Source organism: Gastrolobium bilobum, unplaced genomic scaffold (assembly GCF_033153095.1).
Source record: "Gastrolobium bilobum isolate Gb01-03AN ecotype WA unplaced genomic scaffold, APGP_CSIRO_Gbil_v1 utg8451, whole genome shotgun sequence".
NCBI lineage: Eukaryota > Viridiplantae > Streptophyta > Magnoliopsida > Fabales > Fabaceae > Gastrolobium > Gastrolobium bilobum.
Window position 1 is genome coordinate 1 of NW_026898154.1, and position 19,932 is coordinate 19,932.

General features: G+C 35.6%; 2 protein-coding genes across 3 annotated transcripts; one reads left to right on the plus strand and one right to left on the minus strand.

The window, feature by feature from the left end:
* Nucleotides 1–3: 3 nt before the first annotated feature.
* LOC133313287 (exocyst complex component SEC8-like) lies at nucleotides 4–14,055 on the plus strand (the record flags this gene model as incomplete). The annotated part of the gene is made up of 14 exons (XM_061514635.1): nucleotides 4–96; nucleotides 184–233; nucleotides 1,964–2,064; nucleotides 3,253–3,365; nucleotides 3,499–3,606; nucleotides 4,669–4,866; nucleotides 5,072–5,157; nucleotides 8,388–8,568; nucleotides 8,669–8,746; nucleotides 12,756–12,857; nucleotides 12,996–13,070; nucleotides 13,272–13,367; nucleotides 13,451–13,500; nucleotides 13,569–14,055. Coding segments are annotated over 14 exons (1,419 nt in total), but the record flags the coding sequence as incomplete, so codon positions are not given.
* A 590-nt stretch (nucleotides 14,056–14,645) lies between these two features.
* Nucleotides 14,646–19,345, minus strand: LOC133313289 (putative ribosomal large subunit pseudouridine synthase SVR1, chloroplastic). 2 transcript variants are annotated; one of them, XM_061514637.1, is made up of 11 exons: nucleotides 18,781–19,345; nucleotides 18,581–18,660; nucleotides 18,361–18,461; nucleotides 18,163–18,235; nucleotides 17,801–17,894; nucleotides 17,653–17,701; nucleotides 17,101–17,251; nucleotides 16,387–16,443; nucleotides 15,483–15,538; nucleotides 15,095–15,141; nucleotides 14,646–14,978 (listed from the first exon to the last, which is right to left on the minus strand). In XM_061514637.1, exons 1-11 carry the CDS (start codon nucleotides 19,316–19,318, stop codon nucleotides 14,968–14,970), a joined length of 1,257 nt encoding a protein of 418 aa, XP_061370621.1. In that variant the 5' UTR covers nucleotides 19,319–19,345; the 3' UTR covers nucleotides 14,646–14,967. The 2 variants fall into 2 exon arrangements, with proteins under 2 accessions (XP_061370621.1, XP_061370620.1); XM_061514636.1 differs by having other exon boundaries at nucleotides 14,646–15,141.
* Nucleotides 19,346–19,932: the final 587 nt, after the last annotated feature.

The window sequence follows — 19,932 nt, forward strand, 5'->3', positions numbered from 1 at the left end:
GGTCCCAATGTGCTGCAAGAGGGTTATGGTTCTGCAGCAGTTTTGCCTGAAGAAGGCATATATTTAGCGGCATCCGTATACCGTCCTGTGCTTCAGGTGTTGCATATTGGATTGCTGAACTCCCTCCTGTAAAGTTTTGATGATGTTCCTTATACTTTATTCCTGACCTGGTTCTTTGTGCAGTTTACGGACAAAGTTGCCTCAATGCTGCCAACAAAGTACTCCCAGCTTGGGTGAGCTTAAAACCATTGCACTGTTTCTTGTTTGTTATATTTTTTTATTTCGTGTGTGAAACCAAAATGCCTCGTTTTTGTTCACTTTTTTTTCTCTTAATAAAAAATTATGTGTAATTAAAATGTTGCTTTTTGTGTGTCGTGATAAGTGGAGATGAAGTAGAGGTGGCAATTCCATTTGACACGACCAGACCCGACACGACACAAATTCGACACGAACATGAATACGCTCAACACAAACACGACACGAGTTTGAAATCAAGTTATTTTGCTGGTTGACACAACACGATAAGACACGAATAACTTGTTTACGACATGACACGAATGACCTGTAAGAAAATTAATGCAGGCGAATTTCGAGTTCGCAGGTTGACACGCGGCACCACACGAATTTTTTGGGGTCAGTTTTTGCCAAACCGAACACGGCACGAATTTGAAAACGAGTTGATCAGAATACGAATTTTTCATGTTGTGTTCTATTAGCAGGTCGTGTTGAAAATTGCCACCCCTAGATATGTGCTTATTCATTTTACTTTATCCAACATTGCTATTGTGGCACATTGTTGGATTCTGCATTGAATGTTTAGTAGAGTCATGCAACCAACTCTCCCAAAAGACTAAGTTGTTAGGTAAAGGTACAAGAATGATTTTATTATATCTCTTAACACATATCCTCATGTGAGAACCTTTTTGGGTTTTGAAACGTGGATAATGCACAAGCCCAATTTTTGGTTTGCCTTGTTCTGAAATTTAACTTACTTTTTTTTATTTGATAATGAGGGCGACAAGGATCAATCTTGAAGCCACTTGGTCATAGGCTCTGATACCATGTCATGCAACCAACTTTTCCAAAAACTTTAGCTGTTGAGTGAAAGCACATGAATGATTTTATTATATCTCTTAACAAGTACTAACTTTTCTAGTATGTAATGCTTACTATGCTCAAAATGCTACGATTTAGGAGCAGAATGAATTGAGTATTTTGTTGAGGTAAAGTGTTGAAAGAAACTTATTTGTAAAAAAGAAAATTAATGTGAAAGATAGTAGATGCAAGGCAGAGATGTTAATATTAATCAATCTATTACATAGTCTGGTTCCCAGCTAATTGGTTAAATTGGCTAGTCAAGTCTGGTTTTCTGAATATTCTTTATCTGTTATGATGTAGAACAGGAACCAAAGATGTGGTTGAAAAGTAATAAATCTTTTCCTTGTCAATGACAAAATAAAACACACTTAAATTGTTTGCCATCTTTCTCTTTCTTCACTTGTCCACTTGGTCATAGAGACTCTAATACCATATTAAAATTATAGGGTTTAGATATGAAAGTAGAAAAAGAGAGAGAGGAGGCTCTGAATAATGTTCGATTGGATTGACTTGGTGTGTGTAAAATACTAAGCACTAACACCTACTTAATTTATACTAAGAATTAGGTCTAGTACTAGTGTAATACTATTGGTAGAAGCCCAAGGCAACTAATGCAATAGACTTCTAACCGTAATCAAAATAAGGAAATAGAATGAAATTAGGAAGCTGCTCCTATGGTTGCTGCTCTATGTTTTTAAATTTTACATATGGTGTTGACTGACTATGCTTATATTTATATTATCTCTGCATAATCTCCTGCTGATTGATTCTGAACAAATAACGAAACATCTTTTCAAGCTCAAGTTTTGTTGCTTTCTAACTCATTAATGTTAGTTTGTGGTGTTGTCAACTTTGTGAATTGCAGGAATGATGGGTTGCTAGCTTTTGTGGAGAACTTTGTGAAGGACCACTTTTTACCAACTATGTTTGTAGACTACCGAAAAAGCGTACAGCAAGCCATATCAAGCAAGTCTTTTAAACTGTTCTGGCTGTTTCTTTTTGTATCTCTTCTTTGAGAAGCCCTGCGTGACTTCTAGTGTGGTCTTTTGTGATAAGAATCTTGTCATTTTTTTTTAAACATGAGTTGCAGTATGTCTGTTATGCCTTAAAGAATATCGAAATTAGCTTTGTCGGAATTGTTTGATGTAAAGGCTCATTCTCAATTGAAGGTTGTATTGACAATTACTTGAGTAATAAATACATTATATCCAGCCCAGAACATTTAAAAATGTCTGAAGCAAAATTTGTTTACTTGAAAATTTCTGTAATCTAGTTTAAACAAGTTGGTATTACCCTACTGAAGGCTGGACCTAAGTGATTTCAAAGTAGTACCAAACATTCTGGGCATTTGTCACCCGAGACTTGTTCCCTTGCTAGATTATCCTTTCCTAACAAATTGCAATTCAAAGAGCCACAAGAAAACGCAGCATGCATCCAAATGTTTTTAGAGTTGTTCATAGTATTTTTATTCTTGTAAACGCTAACTTGCTAAAATGTGTTATTGTTGTAAATATTTGTAATTATTTGTATTTCCTAATTTAGTATTTCCTTATTATCATTTCAGGCTTGGGGTTTATTCTCTTAGGCCATTTTGCCCAGCAGTCTCTATATATTGTAACCCTTTCTACATGATAACTTGAGAAATAATAATATTCAGTCTTTCTTCTTTCAAGTGTTAATTTATTGGGAGAATTAAAATAAAGGATCAATTTTTTAAAATGTTTACAAAAAAGGTGTGGTTAAACTTGTCATAGAGTGGTTAATCTAGTGTTCATAGGTCTTTTTTTTTTAAGAATGAAGCTTAGGCTGGTCCTTTATTATCATTCTCCCTAATCTTTAATATCATGGTGCATAAAGACAAGTTTAAGAACTTAAATTGCTGCCACATTATTTAATGTTTGAAGTTGCAGAATCTTTCAATCTGAAATTTAATAGCAAAAGAAGTTGCAGACAATTTGATATGATAGAATAGGTTATTAGGCTTTTTAGGCATGTCGTGCCATGAAAAAAAAAATATTATTCGACAATAATTCTTCCTTTGTTTTAAAATAATGAAATTGAATGTTGATGACTGATCGAGAGATTAGTATTTGTCCTCAGATGGTTTCAACATAAGTTTGTTTTAAGATTTGATCTCTGGTTATAAACTTTTAGGTCCAGCTGCATTTCGTCCAAGGGCACATATGGTTACTACTTACACTCCGTCAATTGAGAAGGGTCGACCTGTATTACAAGGTTTATTGGCTATAGATTACTTGACAAAGGAGGTAAATTTTAACTTTAATAATAATCTTGATATTGGGACATTATTTTATTTAATATATTGGCTATTTAGTTTCATTTGATAGTTAGAGAACATGGATGTTTTCCCTTTAGACTTTTGCATCTAATTTACTGCAGGTGCTTGGCTGGGCACAAGCAATGCCCAAATTTGCTAGCGATCTTGTGAAGTATGTGCAAACTTTTCTGGAGAGGACTTATGAAAGATGCCGGACATCATACATGGAGGTATTTTTTTATGGATTAAAAACTTACAGTAGAATGAAAGGAAACTACACAACCATGAAGGATATACAATCTTTCAAAGGAATCTAAGCAAAAACATAACAAAAAGTCACAAACAGCAGCATTCTCAGAAAAGAGATTGCCAAATCCTCTTGATACCAGACAAAGTTACCCATTTGAATCAATACTGGCTGGGCACCATAAAGAAGCAAAGAACACAATTTTATGACCAAGTGGATAAGACTTTGATCCTTGTTGCTCCTATTTTTCATTAATTAAATTAAATTTCAGTACAAAGTATAAATGGATTCGATTCTAGGAAATAGTCCTTTTGCTATTATGCAAGGGTAAGGCTGCATACAAAGATTACCCTCACCCCACCTTTGCTAATCAGGGTTTAATTAGGAATGGTTTTACAAAATATAAATGGGCTGATTATCCCTTCAAGTCCAAACGACTCTTGTGTAAATGGGTTTGATAGAAATATAAAACCACTCTTGCCTGCACCGAGTGGCAGAACTACATGGTCCATAAGGGGACTGCAGCATCCCCAAACTTTGTAAAATTCAATGAACACAATATTTTGTTTTTCTCTAGAATATAATTTAAACCTCTTAAATTTATAGGTCCCCCCCCCCCCCCAATTGACATTTTTGTCTAGTTCCTCCGCCCTTGCCCCTAATAGTTTAAGCTTTTGGATTAATTTGGTCCTTGAGATTGTTAGATATAAAACCTTTTATGTGCCTACATCTAATTGCTCGAGCATTTAGGCGATTTGGTTGTTGACATACCTATAAATAGTTGTCTTGCATAGTGGCCTTGAATGGAAAAGTACTAAATAGTATTTCTGAATTATTCTGTACTTGGGTTGATTATAATATATAGACCTATCAAAATAATTACTTTCCTAATATAATGACTAAAATATGGTAACAAAATATTTTACAATAACTACAATGATTTACAGAGAATATTATGTGGTGAAGTATGCCAGAATGATGTGGGACTAGTACAACAGTCTTCAAATGTTACTATTTTATAACATTTTTGTCAATTATATTTCAGGCAGTTCTTGAGAAGCAGAGTTATATGCTTATTGGGAGGCATGATATTGAGAAATTGATGAAGGTTGACTCTTCAAGTGCTTGTTTACCAAATCTGCTCGGTCAGTTTAACATGGAAAGCAATTCCTCTGATGCTGAAACGATAGAGGTTGAATTAGAACTAAATGAATTACTGCTAAATTTGCGTCCTATTAAGCAGGTTTGTGTTTATTTATACTAACAAGTTACTGTTCTTTATTGATACAATTATCTTCTTATTTCGAGTATTTCATTTTACTGCCTTATTCTGTTTTGTTCATTCTAGCTGAAATCTCCCACTCCTCAATTACCCCCCCTAAAAAAAAAAAAACCTGTTCCCCTATATATTATGCTTCTCCAGTGACTTTGTTGTATTTCTTGTTCAGGAAAACCTAATCCATGATGACAACAAACTTATTTTGTTGGCATCACTTAGTGACTCGTTGGAATATGTTGCAGATTCTATCGAAAGGTGGGTTTTCTACATACGATGCAATCTAGACAATGTTTTAATTTGTGCATAGTGAATTGAACTGTGTGTCTTGAAGTTAATGAATTGTGTGTCTAATGTGATCACACAAGGTTTATATTTATAATAATAGAGTACATGGGCTTGGGCCCTATTTACATGATGTGGGGCTAATAAATAATAACTAAACACTCTACTATATATAGATTCTAATTCTCCCCCTCAAGCTAGTGTGTATATATTATGGGCACCAAACTTGCTACAAATATAGTCAACCCGGGGACCCCTAAGAGCCTTTTAGAGAAAATATTTGCAAGTTGATCATTGGAGTTGGCAAATGTTATCTTGATCTCTCCTGATTGAATATTTTCTCGAATAAAATGACAATCAATTTCAATATGTTTGACCCCTAAGTTTATGTGCGGAAAGAAGATTGATGGAGAGTTGGGGAACATGAACAATATTTTTTAAATGCAAGGAGAGTTGAATTCGAATGTTGCCAGAACCCACAACTAATGCGAGAGTCGTCAACTACGACTATAGTATGAGTACTAACAATAAGGTAATAAGAGAGAAATAGGTTAGCGCAACAAGTCATATGATCAGTAGCACTAGAATTCGCAATCCATGAATTTTTTATATCAGTGCAAAGGCAATAAAAGATTGAGTGCTTTTGTTCTTACAATTCATAGCCAAATAACCAGTACCAAGGGGCTTAATGAGAGAATCAAGAATAGTCCGAAGCCGCTCCAATCCATCACGGAAAATAATAGTGAATTCATCAGACACGTGTGAGCTCTCACTAGGAGTAGCCATGTTCAGTGAGGTCAAATGAGCCTGGCCACACGAGGCTGACCTATCGATCTTCTCCGGAATTTGCTGCTTTCCATTGCAGCGATAACAAATGTCTTTCGTGTGACCCGATTTCTTACAATAGGTGCACCAGCGTCCCCCTTTGTTGGACTTAGAAGTAGAAAAGAAACTATGGTGAGGAGGCTTCACTAAGAATAATAGACCCATCAATAGGCTTCAAATTAGAAGAAGAATTTGGAGAAGTGTGCTTAGATGAGAGCATAACAGATCCATATGGCAGCTTGACATCCATCATGACTGCCCCGCGACTCTACAAAAAATCAAAGATTTGATCCCTTTCAACCAATGTTGCAAGGGTGGTAACATCCTTAGTACATTTCATTTTCAAACTCTGGTATTGATCCACCTCAATCCAAAGCCCTTTTATAGTGCCATAATATTTTGCCACAAAGAGACAGCCCTGTTTGGCAGGAAATATCTTATTCCTCAATTCATAGCATGTGGTAACATCTTGTTTCATGGAGTACATTGATCAAAGATCCTCCCTAATGTTGAGAGCGATAGATAAGAACATGCAATGCTAACTCACTTCAGGGGTCATAGAGTTCCTTAACCAGGTCATAATAAAAGAGTGTTCATCATCCCACTCAGCAAACTTGGGATCTGTTTTGCTTGGAACAGTGCCTTCAAGATGAGCAACCTTACGATGTCCTTTAAAAATAGTACGAACAAGCTAAGACCAGTGTAAATAATTCTTCTCATAGAAGCAATATTTCTAATGTAAAGTGGAGAGATCATTTGGATTGAGAGGAACGTTGGGTTGCATAGCAGACAGTGTAGGCTGTGGAATGGTCGTTGTGCTCTCAACGTTGAACATAGTGCTAAATGGACTGAAAAGAAGCAGTTAATCACAAAAAAGCAACACAAAGGATAGTAGATAATTACCAATGAAGTTTTTGAGACCCCAAATAGCAATGGGAAGACCAGATCTAAGCAACAGAGGTCCAAGAGATCCAAAAAACTTGGATCTTGCCAAAAATTGTCGGATCTTAGCCAAAATATCGGATCTGAATGTGTGAGATCAAAAACCCATGTCTCAAATGATGTCCGTTGAACGAAGCAAAGGCAGATCTGAAAGAGGAGGGCTGGGCATCCCCTTCTGTCCCTTGGTTGATGGCAAATTGCTGTCGAAAAACACGTCACATACCTGCAAAAAGGTGCGTGTGGCATCCACACCCAGAGAGAGAAACGGCGGGTGTAGACGTGTTGGCCCTCCATTTGAAGTGGGTCTTGCAGCGTTGGATAGATTGGCTCTTTCTAATTCTGTTGAGGTAAGTTTTGGCCAGAACAGACGCCGTAAAATTATCCCGCGGCTGGCTACTGTGGTGGTGAAGTCATGTTTTTTTTTGCTGCTCTGTGGCCAGGAGTTTGTGGGATAGTGTTTGCTATTAGTGGGGAGTCTGTTCTTCAAATTTTGATAATCAATTGAGGGGCCTTGCACAAAAGAAAGAAGCCAAAATTTTCTGTGTTGTGCAGTGGTTTCTGTAGTTTGATGTATCCGGTTAAACAATGCTACTTTTTTTTTGAATCAAATGTTGACCTCATTAACTTTGGGACGGTTCTTAACTTGGATGGTCTATGGAGTTTGACCCACCTTTTTGCGAGCCAAGTTTCTCTAGCATACAGAAATAAGGTGGGGGTTGAGTTGAATATTTGTTTGTGGGCTTTCTTTCCCTTTCTGTCTCGAGGACATCTTATCCGCCTCAACATAGTTTTTCCGTTCTTGTATCATATATTATTCTTTCCCTATCTGATGAAGAAAATTGGAAAAAAAGGGATTATAACTATTGAAATAGGTTTTATTTTGTGGTGTCTACTTTTTAAAGATAGGAGTTACTTGTTATGCACTCTATGTGAAGGGTATAAGCTTCCTTTCATATCCATACTCTTAGTATAGATATAGTTAGTTAATGGAACATAAATACATGTAGAATATCAATGAAACCATATTTTCTCTATTGCTTTTCCTCTGGCTTCTGATAGATACCATCCTCCTATGCTGGATGACACTCAGCTCGACCTACCCTACATGCCACCTTTTTTTTTTTCTCTTCCTTGTTAGAAGGGTGTTTTGCTGCTTCTCCAGAAAAAATAATAGATCTCCTTGCCTAGATTGTACTTGCCAAGTTCTCTGGGAAGCAATTTGCTATTTTCTTCCTAAATCATTGTCTTTGACGTTTAACATCTAGACCAAGTAATTATTTGAATTATGTTAACAAGCAGTATGCTGTTGGGTTTTTTTTTTTTTTTTCTGGTTTCATAAATGATAGAAATCGAGCATCGTATGCAAGTAAGATCCCTCTTTTCTTAATCGTAGGGCAGTATTTTTGTGGTACATTAATTCCTTGTGGAATTTGCAGGCTTGGACAGACAACTCAAAGAGCATCAAATCATGTTGGAGGAAAATACCATCACAGTCGTTCAGACAGTGCACCTACAAGGAGTCTAGTATCATTTGCTCAAGATTATAGGAAATTGGCAGTCGATTGTCTCAAGGTTTTACGTATAGAGATGCAATTGGAGACAATATTTCATATGCAGGTTTGTCACTTGTGATGTTCTTTGTCTCTAGTTGAGGAAGGAATGAGAATTTGGTTGTTAGTTATCTCCAAACTTAACTGAGCATCACAACTTTGAGCAGGAAATGATAAATACAGAGTACTTGGATGACCAAGATGCTGAAGAGCCAGATGACTTCATTATTTCGCTCACTGCACAGGTGTGTAATTATTGGTGAAAACACATAAAATAAAACTAAAAACAGAAAATAAACCAAACACCACCTGAGATGAATATCGTAATGATTTCAGATAGCAATATTATTTTAATTTAACTGGATGGCTTGAGGATGGTAGAATAGATTAAGGTATGAAATTAAGTAAAGGTTCATGTTTTGGGGAAAGTGTGGTTTTCACATAATAGTATTGGGTTTCTAGGGATAATAAGTGTTTAAGGGAAAAGTTAGATTTTCAGTTTTGGTAAGTTCTAATCCCGAGTCAAGAAAAGAAGCTAAGGTTCTGGAGATAATTTTCTAAAGACAAAGAAGTAATGCATCCTGATTAACTCATTGTGAGCTCTTAAAATTTCTTGATGTAAGTTTATTGAACTAAAATTTAGACAAGAAAGTGATAGCCATGTTTATAGATGGTAGTGGAACATGAGTATATATTGGTATATTAAGTTAGAGAAATATAATCTAAAACTATTGATATGACTTTTACCTAACAACTTATGTTTTTGGGTTGAAATGATTTCTTACATGGTGTCAGAGTCTCTATAATCAAGTGGTCACGAATTCGATCCTCACCACCCCCTATTCTATTAATAAATAATTAAATATTGTGGAGATTTTTAGTACAGGTAGGTAGACCCGTGCATTGTTCACCCTTCAAGCCCAATGTGCTCTTGTGTTAGGAGGTATGTTAAAGAAATATAATATAAAACCATTAATATGCTCTTCACCTAACATTTTAAGCTTTTGGGATGAAATGATCCTTCACATATGCATAGGGAGGAAGCCTTGCAGTGACTTGAGTTTTTGGGGTTGTAAATCCCAAATCCAGTGATTCATTCTGAACTTGTGATATCCCTTTCTTTGTTAGAGATCCGAGGAAGAGTACCGTGATAGATGGAAGCTTGAAAATTAAACTTAGGTTAGACTTAGATCACCTAATTTGGCTGCAACACCATAGCAGTGCAACTTAGCATATGAACTGGTGCTTTGACTGCTTTAAGCACGGAGCCATTTCGCAGATTAAGGTTTGGCAATATGCAATTTAAATTGACAGTGTATCTGAAGATTGACTTTTAAGAAAATTTACATGTCAATGAAGAAGATCAATTACCATCCTTTCCAAAGACAACACAGAACACAGTGGTAGCCTTTAGCCTTGTCTCTCATGGATCCAAATTGTGCTGCTTCTTTGTGGTTGCTATAATATACTTATTACAGTTGTCACCGCATGGCAGATAAATTGAAATAAGGGAAAAGTTCAAAAAAAAAACCCTATGGTTTCTCTTGGAATCATTTACCCCGCTATAGTTTTTTATTTATCATTTACACCACTATGGTTTTTTTCATCTAGTCCACTTTCTAGCACTGTTAAAAATTAAATTAGACTGTACATTTTGCCCCTGTAAAAAGAATCACTATGAGCTTGCTAAAGTTCTTGGTGTTTTAATAAGAATTATTCTTTCAGCTATGTTATATTGAGCATATCAAAGTTGAGCCTGAAGGTTGAAGCGTAATAACATTCATACTTTGAATCATGGTTTGTGCCTTCAAGACCTACATTCTGTTTCTTTGAGATAGCTGCAACTTCTTTTGATACAAAATATTGATGATTGATTGATAATATTTTGATGGGACTGCGGTATAGGCAATCTCTAATCAATATATAAAAGTTCCCGGATGGCTGCATAGGGATGATGGAGAGCTATGGAAAGCAGGGAATCAGCTAACCAATCCTTCTAATGCAAGGTGGTCCAAGAGCCCTGATTTAAGGGGGGAAAATGCTTATTGGATCCGAGAAGCATTACTGAGTGGGATAAAAAAGTAGTATTGAATCTTTTTGCTGAAAGGTAGTTGCTAAGCTCCTCCCTCCAACGCATCTCTTCACAGCCTGTACCTTACTCCAAGCTTGTCATAGGATACCAGGAAATTCCATACATTTTCACCTCTGTTCAGCCGCTCTTGCTGCCCAACCACTAGCCGTAAATGGACACCAACACATCAATAAGCAAAAGTTAAAGATAACATTGGATCAGAAGTTGGGAAAATTCATCTATTAGAGTCATTGACATGCAAACACAACATATAGGTAAGGTGTTAATCCAAAAAAAGGGGGTTAGGAACCCATTTATGATTGATTGATTGGTAATATTGATGATTGATCACATCAACCTGAGGATTGGTTGATCAACGGTTTTTACTTTCAGAATATTACCAATCAATCGTCAATATTTTGTATCAAAAGAAATTGCTGCTATCTCAAAGAAATAGAATATAGGTGTTGAAGGCACAAACTATGATTCAAAGTATGAATGTTGTTACCCTTCAGCCTTCAGGCTCAAATTTGATATGCTCAATATAACATACTAAGGGAATAATTCTTATAAAAATATCAGGAACTTCAGCAAGCTCATAGTGATTCTTTTTACAGGGGCAAAGTGGACAGTCTAATTTAATTTTTAAGAGTGTTAGAAGGTGGACTGAATGGAAAAAACCATTGGGGGGTAAATGATAAAAAAAAAAAACTATTAGGTAAATGATTCCAAGAGAAACCATAGGGGAGGCAACTTGGTGTTACAAAGCTCCTGCTCTGCGTAGGGTTCAAGGAAATGTCTGTGGTAGGAAGACTTACTTTGCATTTATAAGAGGTTGATTACATCAATCAAACCTCTGACCTCCGGGTCACATGACAACAACACCAACCATTGGGACAAGGTTTTCCTTCCATGGCACTGAGAGAAACAATAAGACGTTATTTACTGAATTCCCCCCAATACTAAATAACTTCTATCTTGCTATATTCAACTTTTTCATATTTTAATCTTTTCAATAGATTATTAAATCATATAATTATTTAAATAAGATTTATATTAAATAATATGATTTAATAGACAAAATAGAGGCACCTGTGCTGTAAAATCTTTATTTGACACATTCAGGAATTTGCGCATGCATCAGCACCTGCCCATACTCCATGAATTGGTAACGCAAGATAAGACTACCTGATAGATGCGGAGAGATTTGCCACTTTCTAATGGAGAATAAGCTAAATTTGTTTGGATAATAGATTAATTCAGATGAATTAGTGTATGCGAATAAAAAAGGAAGCTTATTTCTGTTTTTTTTTTTCCATTTCATATTTATCTGATATTGCTGTCATTGTTGACTTGAAATCACTTTCCCAAGTATTATTTTGGCACTAGAATCTGGTCTTTCCGAGTTGTTAAATTATTAGAAGCTTGAGATTAAAAAAAAAAACCACTCCCCGTTAAACCCGACTAGCGAGTGTGGAGTGTAGGAAATCTTTGTACGCAGTCTTACCCTTGCATAATTGCAAAGAGGCTGTTTCTTGGATTCGAATCCATGACTTTTCAGTCATGAAGAAACAGTTTTACCACTGCTTCGATTCGCCTAGAAGCTTGAGATTAAGGAGAGAAAATTAGCCAAGGAATTGTACCCAGGGTTTGATTGTATCATGTGATCAAGAAGATTCCATTCTTGCTGAATGAATTTGTAAATTTGATCATTATTATTGAAAGTAAGCATTACATTATGCAGACTTTTCCAGGTTTGTCTTATGAGGTTTTCATCATGAGATCCTAAAGGATGTAGACTTCTAATACTAAACCAAAGAAGTAGCATATATGCATCAAGATACAACCAAATAAAACATATAAAACCCTAGCTGGAATGTGTATTTCTTGACTAGGGAATTTCGGGAATGACTAAAATACTGTTTTAACACAAGGTACTAAAGGTAAACTAAATTAGCTTGTATAGCATCTTAGTAAACCTACTAATCCAAAAATACATTAATTGATTTAGTAAAGGCTATCGAAAATTGCTGTCAACCCCAATTTCAAAGTTAAAACAGTTAATAAGTGCGTTGTACTGATGAATTTCAGCAAGTTAGATCTTCCTGTTTAGTGACTCAAAGATGTAGGATATGCTTGTGCAAGTCAAACTGTTATCTTTACTTTTTAAATGGAATCCCCAGATAACACGAAGAGATGAAGCAATGGCCCCTTTTATATCAAATGCAAAGCGGAATTACATATTTGGTGGAATTTGTGGGGTTGCAGCAAATGCATCTATTAAGGTGTGGTGGACGTGTATACTTTCAGATTTATTTTTTTTAACTTTCCATACTTATCTTTGGAGCTGTATTTTCAGTTAAATCACTTCTATCATTTCCTTTCCTTCACTGCTAATGTTAGGGTGCCTTATTACTTATTAGGCTTTGGCGGATATGAAGTCTATTAATCTTTTTGGCGTTCAGCAAATATGTCGAAACTCTATCGCATTGGAACAGGTAATTAATGTTGTCCTTGCTATTTTTCATGAAGTTAATGACATGCAAAAAGAAATGTCTGCTCCATATCACTTTTCAAGAATTAGATGATTTTACCATGCATCTGTACATTCAGAGAGAATTAGAACTTTGAAAAACGTAGAGATAGAAAAAACACCTAATCAAATTTGACAGCCATAACAATTTTGGGTGATGTTACAGGCACTAGCAGCTATTCCATCCATAGATAGTGAAGCTGTGCAACAGAGATTGGATCGAGTCCGGACCTACTATGAACTATTAAACATGCCATCTGAGGCAAGTCAAGTGAACTAACTGCTTCGTGTTGATTGTAATTTTTGTCAAGTCATCTTATCTTGCTATTCCTATTCCTGTCGCAGGCCTTACTTGCCTTCATTACAGAACATATGCACTTGTTTACCGCTGCTGAGTAAGTTAATACAAATTGGAGTTGTTAATACCCTTTTCTGGAATTATATTGACAGTATATTTCCACAGGTATGCCAACCTTCTTAATGTTCAGGTTCCTGGAAGGGAGATTCCTCCTGATGCACAAGATCGAGTATCTGAAATATTATCCCTTTAGTGTGTGCATTCAATTGTTTCTATTCCAATGTTTGTCTTGGACCGATGGGGTGCTCGCGTCAATTAGATTTCTGATTCTTATTTCTGAAAATCCGATCCAACAAGCCGATGCAGATGTCCAATTTTACGTCAAGTTACAACTGAATAGACCAAGTTAAAAGATGGCTTTGATTCTGCCCTCGATGATAGAAGTTCCATTTTTCCCCCCTCATTTGTTTGTAATGTAATTTATGGTGCGATGTCAATTTTGGTTGCTGCTGCATCCTTTTGGTTAATATTTCTCTTTCTTTCTCGATTTTTGGGGTTGAGTATGGCTGAGAGGAATTCAAGTCAATATTAAGAACAACCTAAAAATCACATGTATATTTCTAGGGCTAAATATATTGTATAATTTCCTTTCTACGATTGTGTGGCCTCTTTTAGCAAAAAAGTGAAAATTTATCGATTCGGAACACACGATTAATTTTTTTTTCGACTCATGTTCTGGCCATTAACTTGTCATATGCAACTTCGTTCAGCTCGTAAATCGTAAGTAATGAACACCAGCTAATCAAACCCAAAGCTAATTGCTCGTCATAAAAGCGCGATGATGTCACACGAGCAATTAGCAGGATATTCAGAACTATTTAAGATTTAGTATATTCTATCGTAGAGATGGATTAGGGGATCCATCTTGAAAACTTGGAGCCTTGAACACATGTGGATTTTCTTACCCTCGTGGTGATTTCGTAGTTTGCTGATTTTTAGATACTGAACTTTTAAAGGTTGATGGCATCATCGGGTTAGGAGGTAGCAGAGCATTTTAGGTACTGTATAATTGAACTGACATTATTCTTTTTGAAATTACGTATTATGATTTGGATATAGGAATTGCTTTAGAAATATAGGACTTCACATTTTAGGACCTAAATTATATCAAGCCGTTTGAAGAAAAAAGCTGAATAGAAAATTTTTGGTAGTAACGCGAAGAACGTCAAAAACTTTGCCTGTGGTTAGCATTCCAAGAAATGGTGTTAATGTGTAGGTTCAGTTTGAAACTGAGAATCTTTGCGTGATTCTAAAACAAACCCTCTTATTTGAACGGGCTGCCCTCGGTTAAACTTGTATCGTTTTGTACACGATCTCTTCATCACTTTACAACACTGTCAATAAAGATACCAGCAGTCCCTGGACTACACATTCATGGGAAAAGGCCATACCACTTCTTAGCAATAACATCTTATCCCAATTCTTCTAGACCATAGATATGTTCGATTGCATGAGCATCAGATTGGCTTGATGTCAAACACTCAGAAAGCAGCGTGCTCTGCCACTATTCCATTACTGTCCCAAGAAATGCATTATGTATCAGAACTCAACAGCTCAAATCAAACAAGTATTGGCCAACTCTTCCATAATAACTCCAACAATTAAGAAACAACTTTGTTAACTCTTCCCACCCAATGCGTTCAGATTCGTCGGATTTAGCTCTATGTACTGCCCTATCCTGAAAAATACAACAGATGAAACATGTTTTCATTCACTTAACCGCCATAAAATTCAATTGAAATATTATTGGAATTGTATTTGAATACTACTGTTGCAAACAGTGCAATGCTGTTTTCAGACAGTGTAAACCAACGGTGTAAAACACTGTGTAAACAAAAAGTAAATAAGAAAGTGTAAAGGTAGTGTCTAGCTTTGTTGAACCGCTTTTGTTATATAATAATCACCACTCCGTCGTGTAACCAAAACACACGGAAGATTTTCTCTCAGAAATTCAACTACTACTACTACTGAAGAAGGACTCCCTCAAGAACTAAGGAAAATTAGATGCATGACAATTACCCAAGGTCTGATGGAAGTTTAAACCCACCAATGCGTACTCGCTTTAATGAATGAATCTGAAATATGAAACACAAAAAAGAAATCAATGAAGGTATAGTTACTCATGTACCCGGAGGAGAAAAAGAAAGCATTCAGCGTGTAACAATCTATAGATATCATAGGAAACTCTCCTAAAATACCCACAAGTTGAAACCCACAAAGAAGTTAAGAACACAAGCAAATACCCCAAAAGATGAGGTGGAAAGTTATCAATTTAATCAAGCCACACATACTAAAAAAACCTTTAACATACCCAAAAAAAAAAACTTTAAACTGGGCTGATTTTTCTGACGGATTTAACATAAAAAAAGGTCATGTAACAAGAATTTACTCAACATTATAAAACAGTAATGACCTCAAACAACATGCAGTGAGTGCTATATAAATGTAAACTAAGGTCAGGGAATTATTCCATTTCCATTTCTAACCAAGACAAATGATCAAAAATAAAATCAAGAAAATGCTATCGAGTAACGAAAGTCCACCTTACCCGGTACATATACTTCTTCTAAAAGCATGATACTATTTTGAAGATATAAAAATTTTGATAATATATGAAGTGAGAAAATCCAAGAAAACCAGCAGTGGATAATACTCCCATGAAAAACTAAAATGGCGTGACTATATATATATATATATATATATATATATATATATATATATAAAAGTTATGCCTAGCATAATTAATAGCATGATTAATATAAACTCCTATGAAATCTGAACCAAAGAAACATTCAGTTTGGTTGGAATTGGGTTCACTAAATTTCATGATTATCACATATTACATATGCCGAAGCATGAGTACTTTTGGCCTTTTGGCCTTTTGGGGAACGTTCAAAGGGGAAGAAGAATAATTGAAGCTAACCTCAAGTCCAGCATTTTTCACAAGTTCACGAACTTCATGTTTCCTCCCTTCATGAACCTATGAGAATCCAAATTAAATGAAGCAAAAGGTCAAATGATCTAACAAGTAGATAGAGTAAATTCAACAGACTAAAATGAAGCCATCTTGAGAGCAATATCCTGTATTATTGCTTAAATCTAGACAAATATCACCGCGTGACATGTAACAATTTCGCATTAATGACCACAAAAATTTCTTAAAATCTTTAGGGTTGAGCATCAAGAAAAAGAATAAACATTCAGAAACAAAAAGGAAAACAGGATGTGTCATTAATAATTTAATATAACAAAGTCATTCATCTGAGAGATAATTTGTTTATAAGTTTGTACAAAAATTAAATTACTCAATATTGTCTAACTATTAAAACATTTCAACTTATGATTACAGTCAAAGAAAATTTGAGTTTCTTATGAGATAAAGAAATGTAATTATGTGCTTACCAAAAATAAAAGAAATGTAATTATGTGTCCCAGACTCTACTAGAATTGACCCAAAGTAGCATTATATGAAATACAGTCAATAATTCCACACGTATGCTATACCATAGCATACAACATTAAAATTTGCATTTAAAAGACAATTTCATCAACCTTATGCACCAACAGACTGTAGTTTAAGTGAGGACAAGTATTGTGAAGTAGAACTGATATAGCACACCAAAACAGATAAATTTACCACAATACGAAGACGAGCTCTTTGCACATCAGGCTGACGTGGAAGTAACTCTACAATGTCAGGTGTACAATGGACTCCCTCAATGGTTGTTCCCTCACTTATGGCTATTAAGTGCCTCTTATGAACTGAACCATCAATCGTTGCAATGTATCTGATATAACAAATGTAATGTTTCAGACAATGAAAGATTCATAGGAGTGAAGAACTTCCTTCTTCCCAGAAATAATAATACAAAGACCAAAAAAGTAAATAATATAAACCATATATCAAATCATAGCAATTAAATCATATAATAAAACATTAAATTAGGGTAGGAAAGGGAGATCCCAAACATTTTCAATCATTCCATGCAGTAAAACAAAATGAAACACACAACAGCATCTAAATCATTTGAACCAAACTTCCAACACAAAAAGCGTTCACAAAGTCACAACAGGAATCTTTTGAGAAGTACAAGTCTTTCCATTCCCATGGTTGCAATATCAATCCAAACTAATGAAAAAATAAAAAAATAAAAAAATAAAAATACACAAATCAAACTTATTGACTCACTCTTTTGATAAATTTGATGATGGATGTGAAAGTTTTTGAGCAAAATCTCCTGTGAACGAGCATCATTGGATAAAATATTAGATGAAAAACAGAACTAACATTAATTCAATGGAGAAAAAAATTCTTTCACGGTAAATCACACATATACCATCATTAGTCACAATAATTAACCCAGTAGTAGCAACGTCAAGGCGCCCTACAGTAAATAGCCGAGGCATGGGTACTCCTGAATGCTTTTTGTCCTGGAAATAAAATTGTTTTTAGGTGATAGATAAGATTTTACTAGAAGTGGAAAGAAATATAGAACTAGACCCTCCTAAATCACCAAAAGGAGATATAGTAAAAGTAAGGGAAAATAATATATCATCTCAAAAGAGTTATCCGATGCCTTTGCAAAACTAGTAAAGTAGAAACACAGAATTAACAAAGTACATAATCATAATGCCGCTGAGTCAAAAAAAGAGAGTCTATTATCATTCATATATCAACAAAGCTCAAAGTGGCACATACCCAACTATTCAAATAATCATCAAACAGACTTATCACGGATTTAGACTCATTTCCCCCAAATGAGCAAATGTACCTGTGAAAATGTAATTGCATCACTTAAAAGAAGTCATGACAAGATGAATGAAACTAAATTATACAAATTCAATTGCATAAGGATACGTGTGCAACATAAACATACATGCATATATACATACATACCCTTTTGGCTTGTTCAAGGCAAAATAAACCTTTCGAGGCTGCCTCTTAGGAAGCCGGTTCCCATTGACATAGATAACATCCTTTGCAGGATCAACTCTAGTCTGCAAGCCACGAACAATTCAATTCAAAACTAGAATTCACGAATTGTGATCAATGAAATCATGGCATAACCATGCTTATTATGCTATTAACAAACCTAACTTGGAGAAAATTTTCCAACCTGAGGTGTATTACAGACAGAACCATTCACCGTAACCTTGCCTTCAAAAATAAGCTCTTCACAACTCCTTCTGGATGCAACTAAACACAACAAAAAATAAAAAAAATAAAAAATATTATAAATCTGTAAAACTAACTCGTAAGAGTAAGACCAATAACTAAATCTGTAACCGCAGAAACTAACTCATAACAGAAAGTCACCTCCAGATGCGGCGAGAACCTTGCTAAGGCGCGTGCCGGAGTCCTTCAAATTCTGGTTGTAGAACCTCCGTGCTGCTTTGGAATACTGCGGCGGCTTCGAACGCTGCAGCGGCACCGACGAACGAAGCTTATTTTCTTCCTTTTCACCGTTGTTGTTGTTATTCTTCTTCGTGGTTTGCTTCTTCTCCTTCTTGGTACCAGTTTGGGCGGTGGCCAAAGCATTCAAAAGACTCGGTGGAGGCTCTGATTGCAGCTTCAGGTTCCCATCCTCGCCTCGAACGATCCATGGGATCAGGAGCTGCCCGGCGGTTACATCTTCGGGCTCCGGAAATTGGTTTGGGCCCTCGGTTTCGGGCTCGGGTTTGGGCTTGGGCTTAGGGGGAGCGAAGGAGATGTTGAATTTTAAGGAAGAGGAGAGAGAGCAAGTGAGGCGAGGGAGAGTGCGAAATGAATAAGTGTGACTGTAACTGTGAGTGTGTGATTTTGAGAGACGGTGCAGTGACAGTGCGGCCATGGCCACTGTTGCCGCTGCTGCCATTTTTTTTTTCTGGCCGAAGAAGCAGTGTTTTTTTTTTCCTTTAAAAATGTACTTTATAGCTGATATTATCTATCTTATCGACTTACCTACATGTTCTTTTGTTCGCTAATGAAAAAATATTCATGGGCTTTAAAAAATATATATTTATCATTTTAATAACAAAAAAATTTATAAACTCCTTTATGATTTATTTTTTTATCACTTACATTCTCTCTTTTTTATCTTATCAAATTTTATTTTAGTACTGTTAATAATTAAATTAATTTATCCATTTTATTTTACTCGTGGAAAATATATTGTTTCTATAATGACGATGGTGATAAGAAATTGGCTCCGGCTATTGAGAATGTCTTGTTTGAGCTTGAACTACCTGATAATTGTGGGACTAGTTTATGGAACAAGCCAGAGATAGCTGCTACACTCTCTGAGTAAATGGAGATAAGTTAGCTCAAGTGCACTGATAGAACTGAATTATATTCTATTACATAAATCTTTGATTAGAATTTGTTACCTCAAGTCGAAGTTATTGAGTCCAATATTCAATTTATTGCTTCTAGTGTGCGTGATAGAATTGAACTGGAAGTCCACATTGCAGTGCAACTTCACAATTGATA

Bases quoted from the DNA above. Each gene is read 5' to 3' on its own strand.
- LOC133313289 (XM_061514636.1), bottom strand. From the start codon at position 19,318: ATGGCAGCAGCGGCAACAGTGGCCATGGCCGCACTGTCACTGCACCGT. The intron at 15,539-16,386 runs GTTAGCTTCAAT...TTCATATTTCAG, and splicing joins TGAAAAATGCTGGACTTGAG to ATTCATTCATTAAAGCGAGT. The intron at 15,142-15,482 runs GTAATTGTCATG...TGTATTTTTCAG, and splicing joins AAACTTCCATCAGACCTTGG to GATAGGGCAGTACATAGAGC.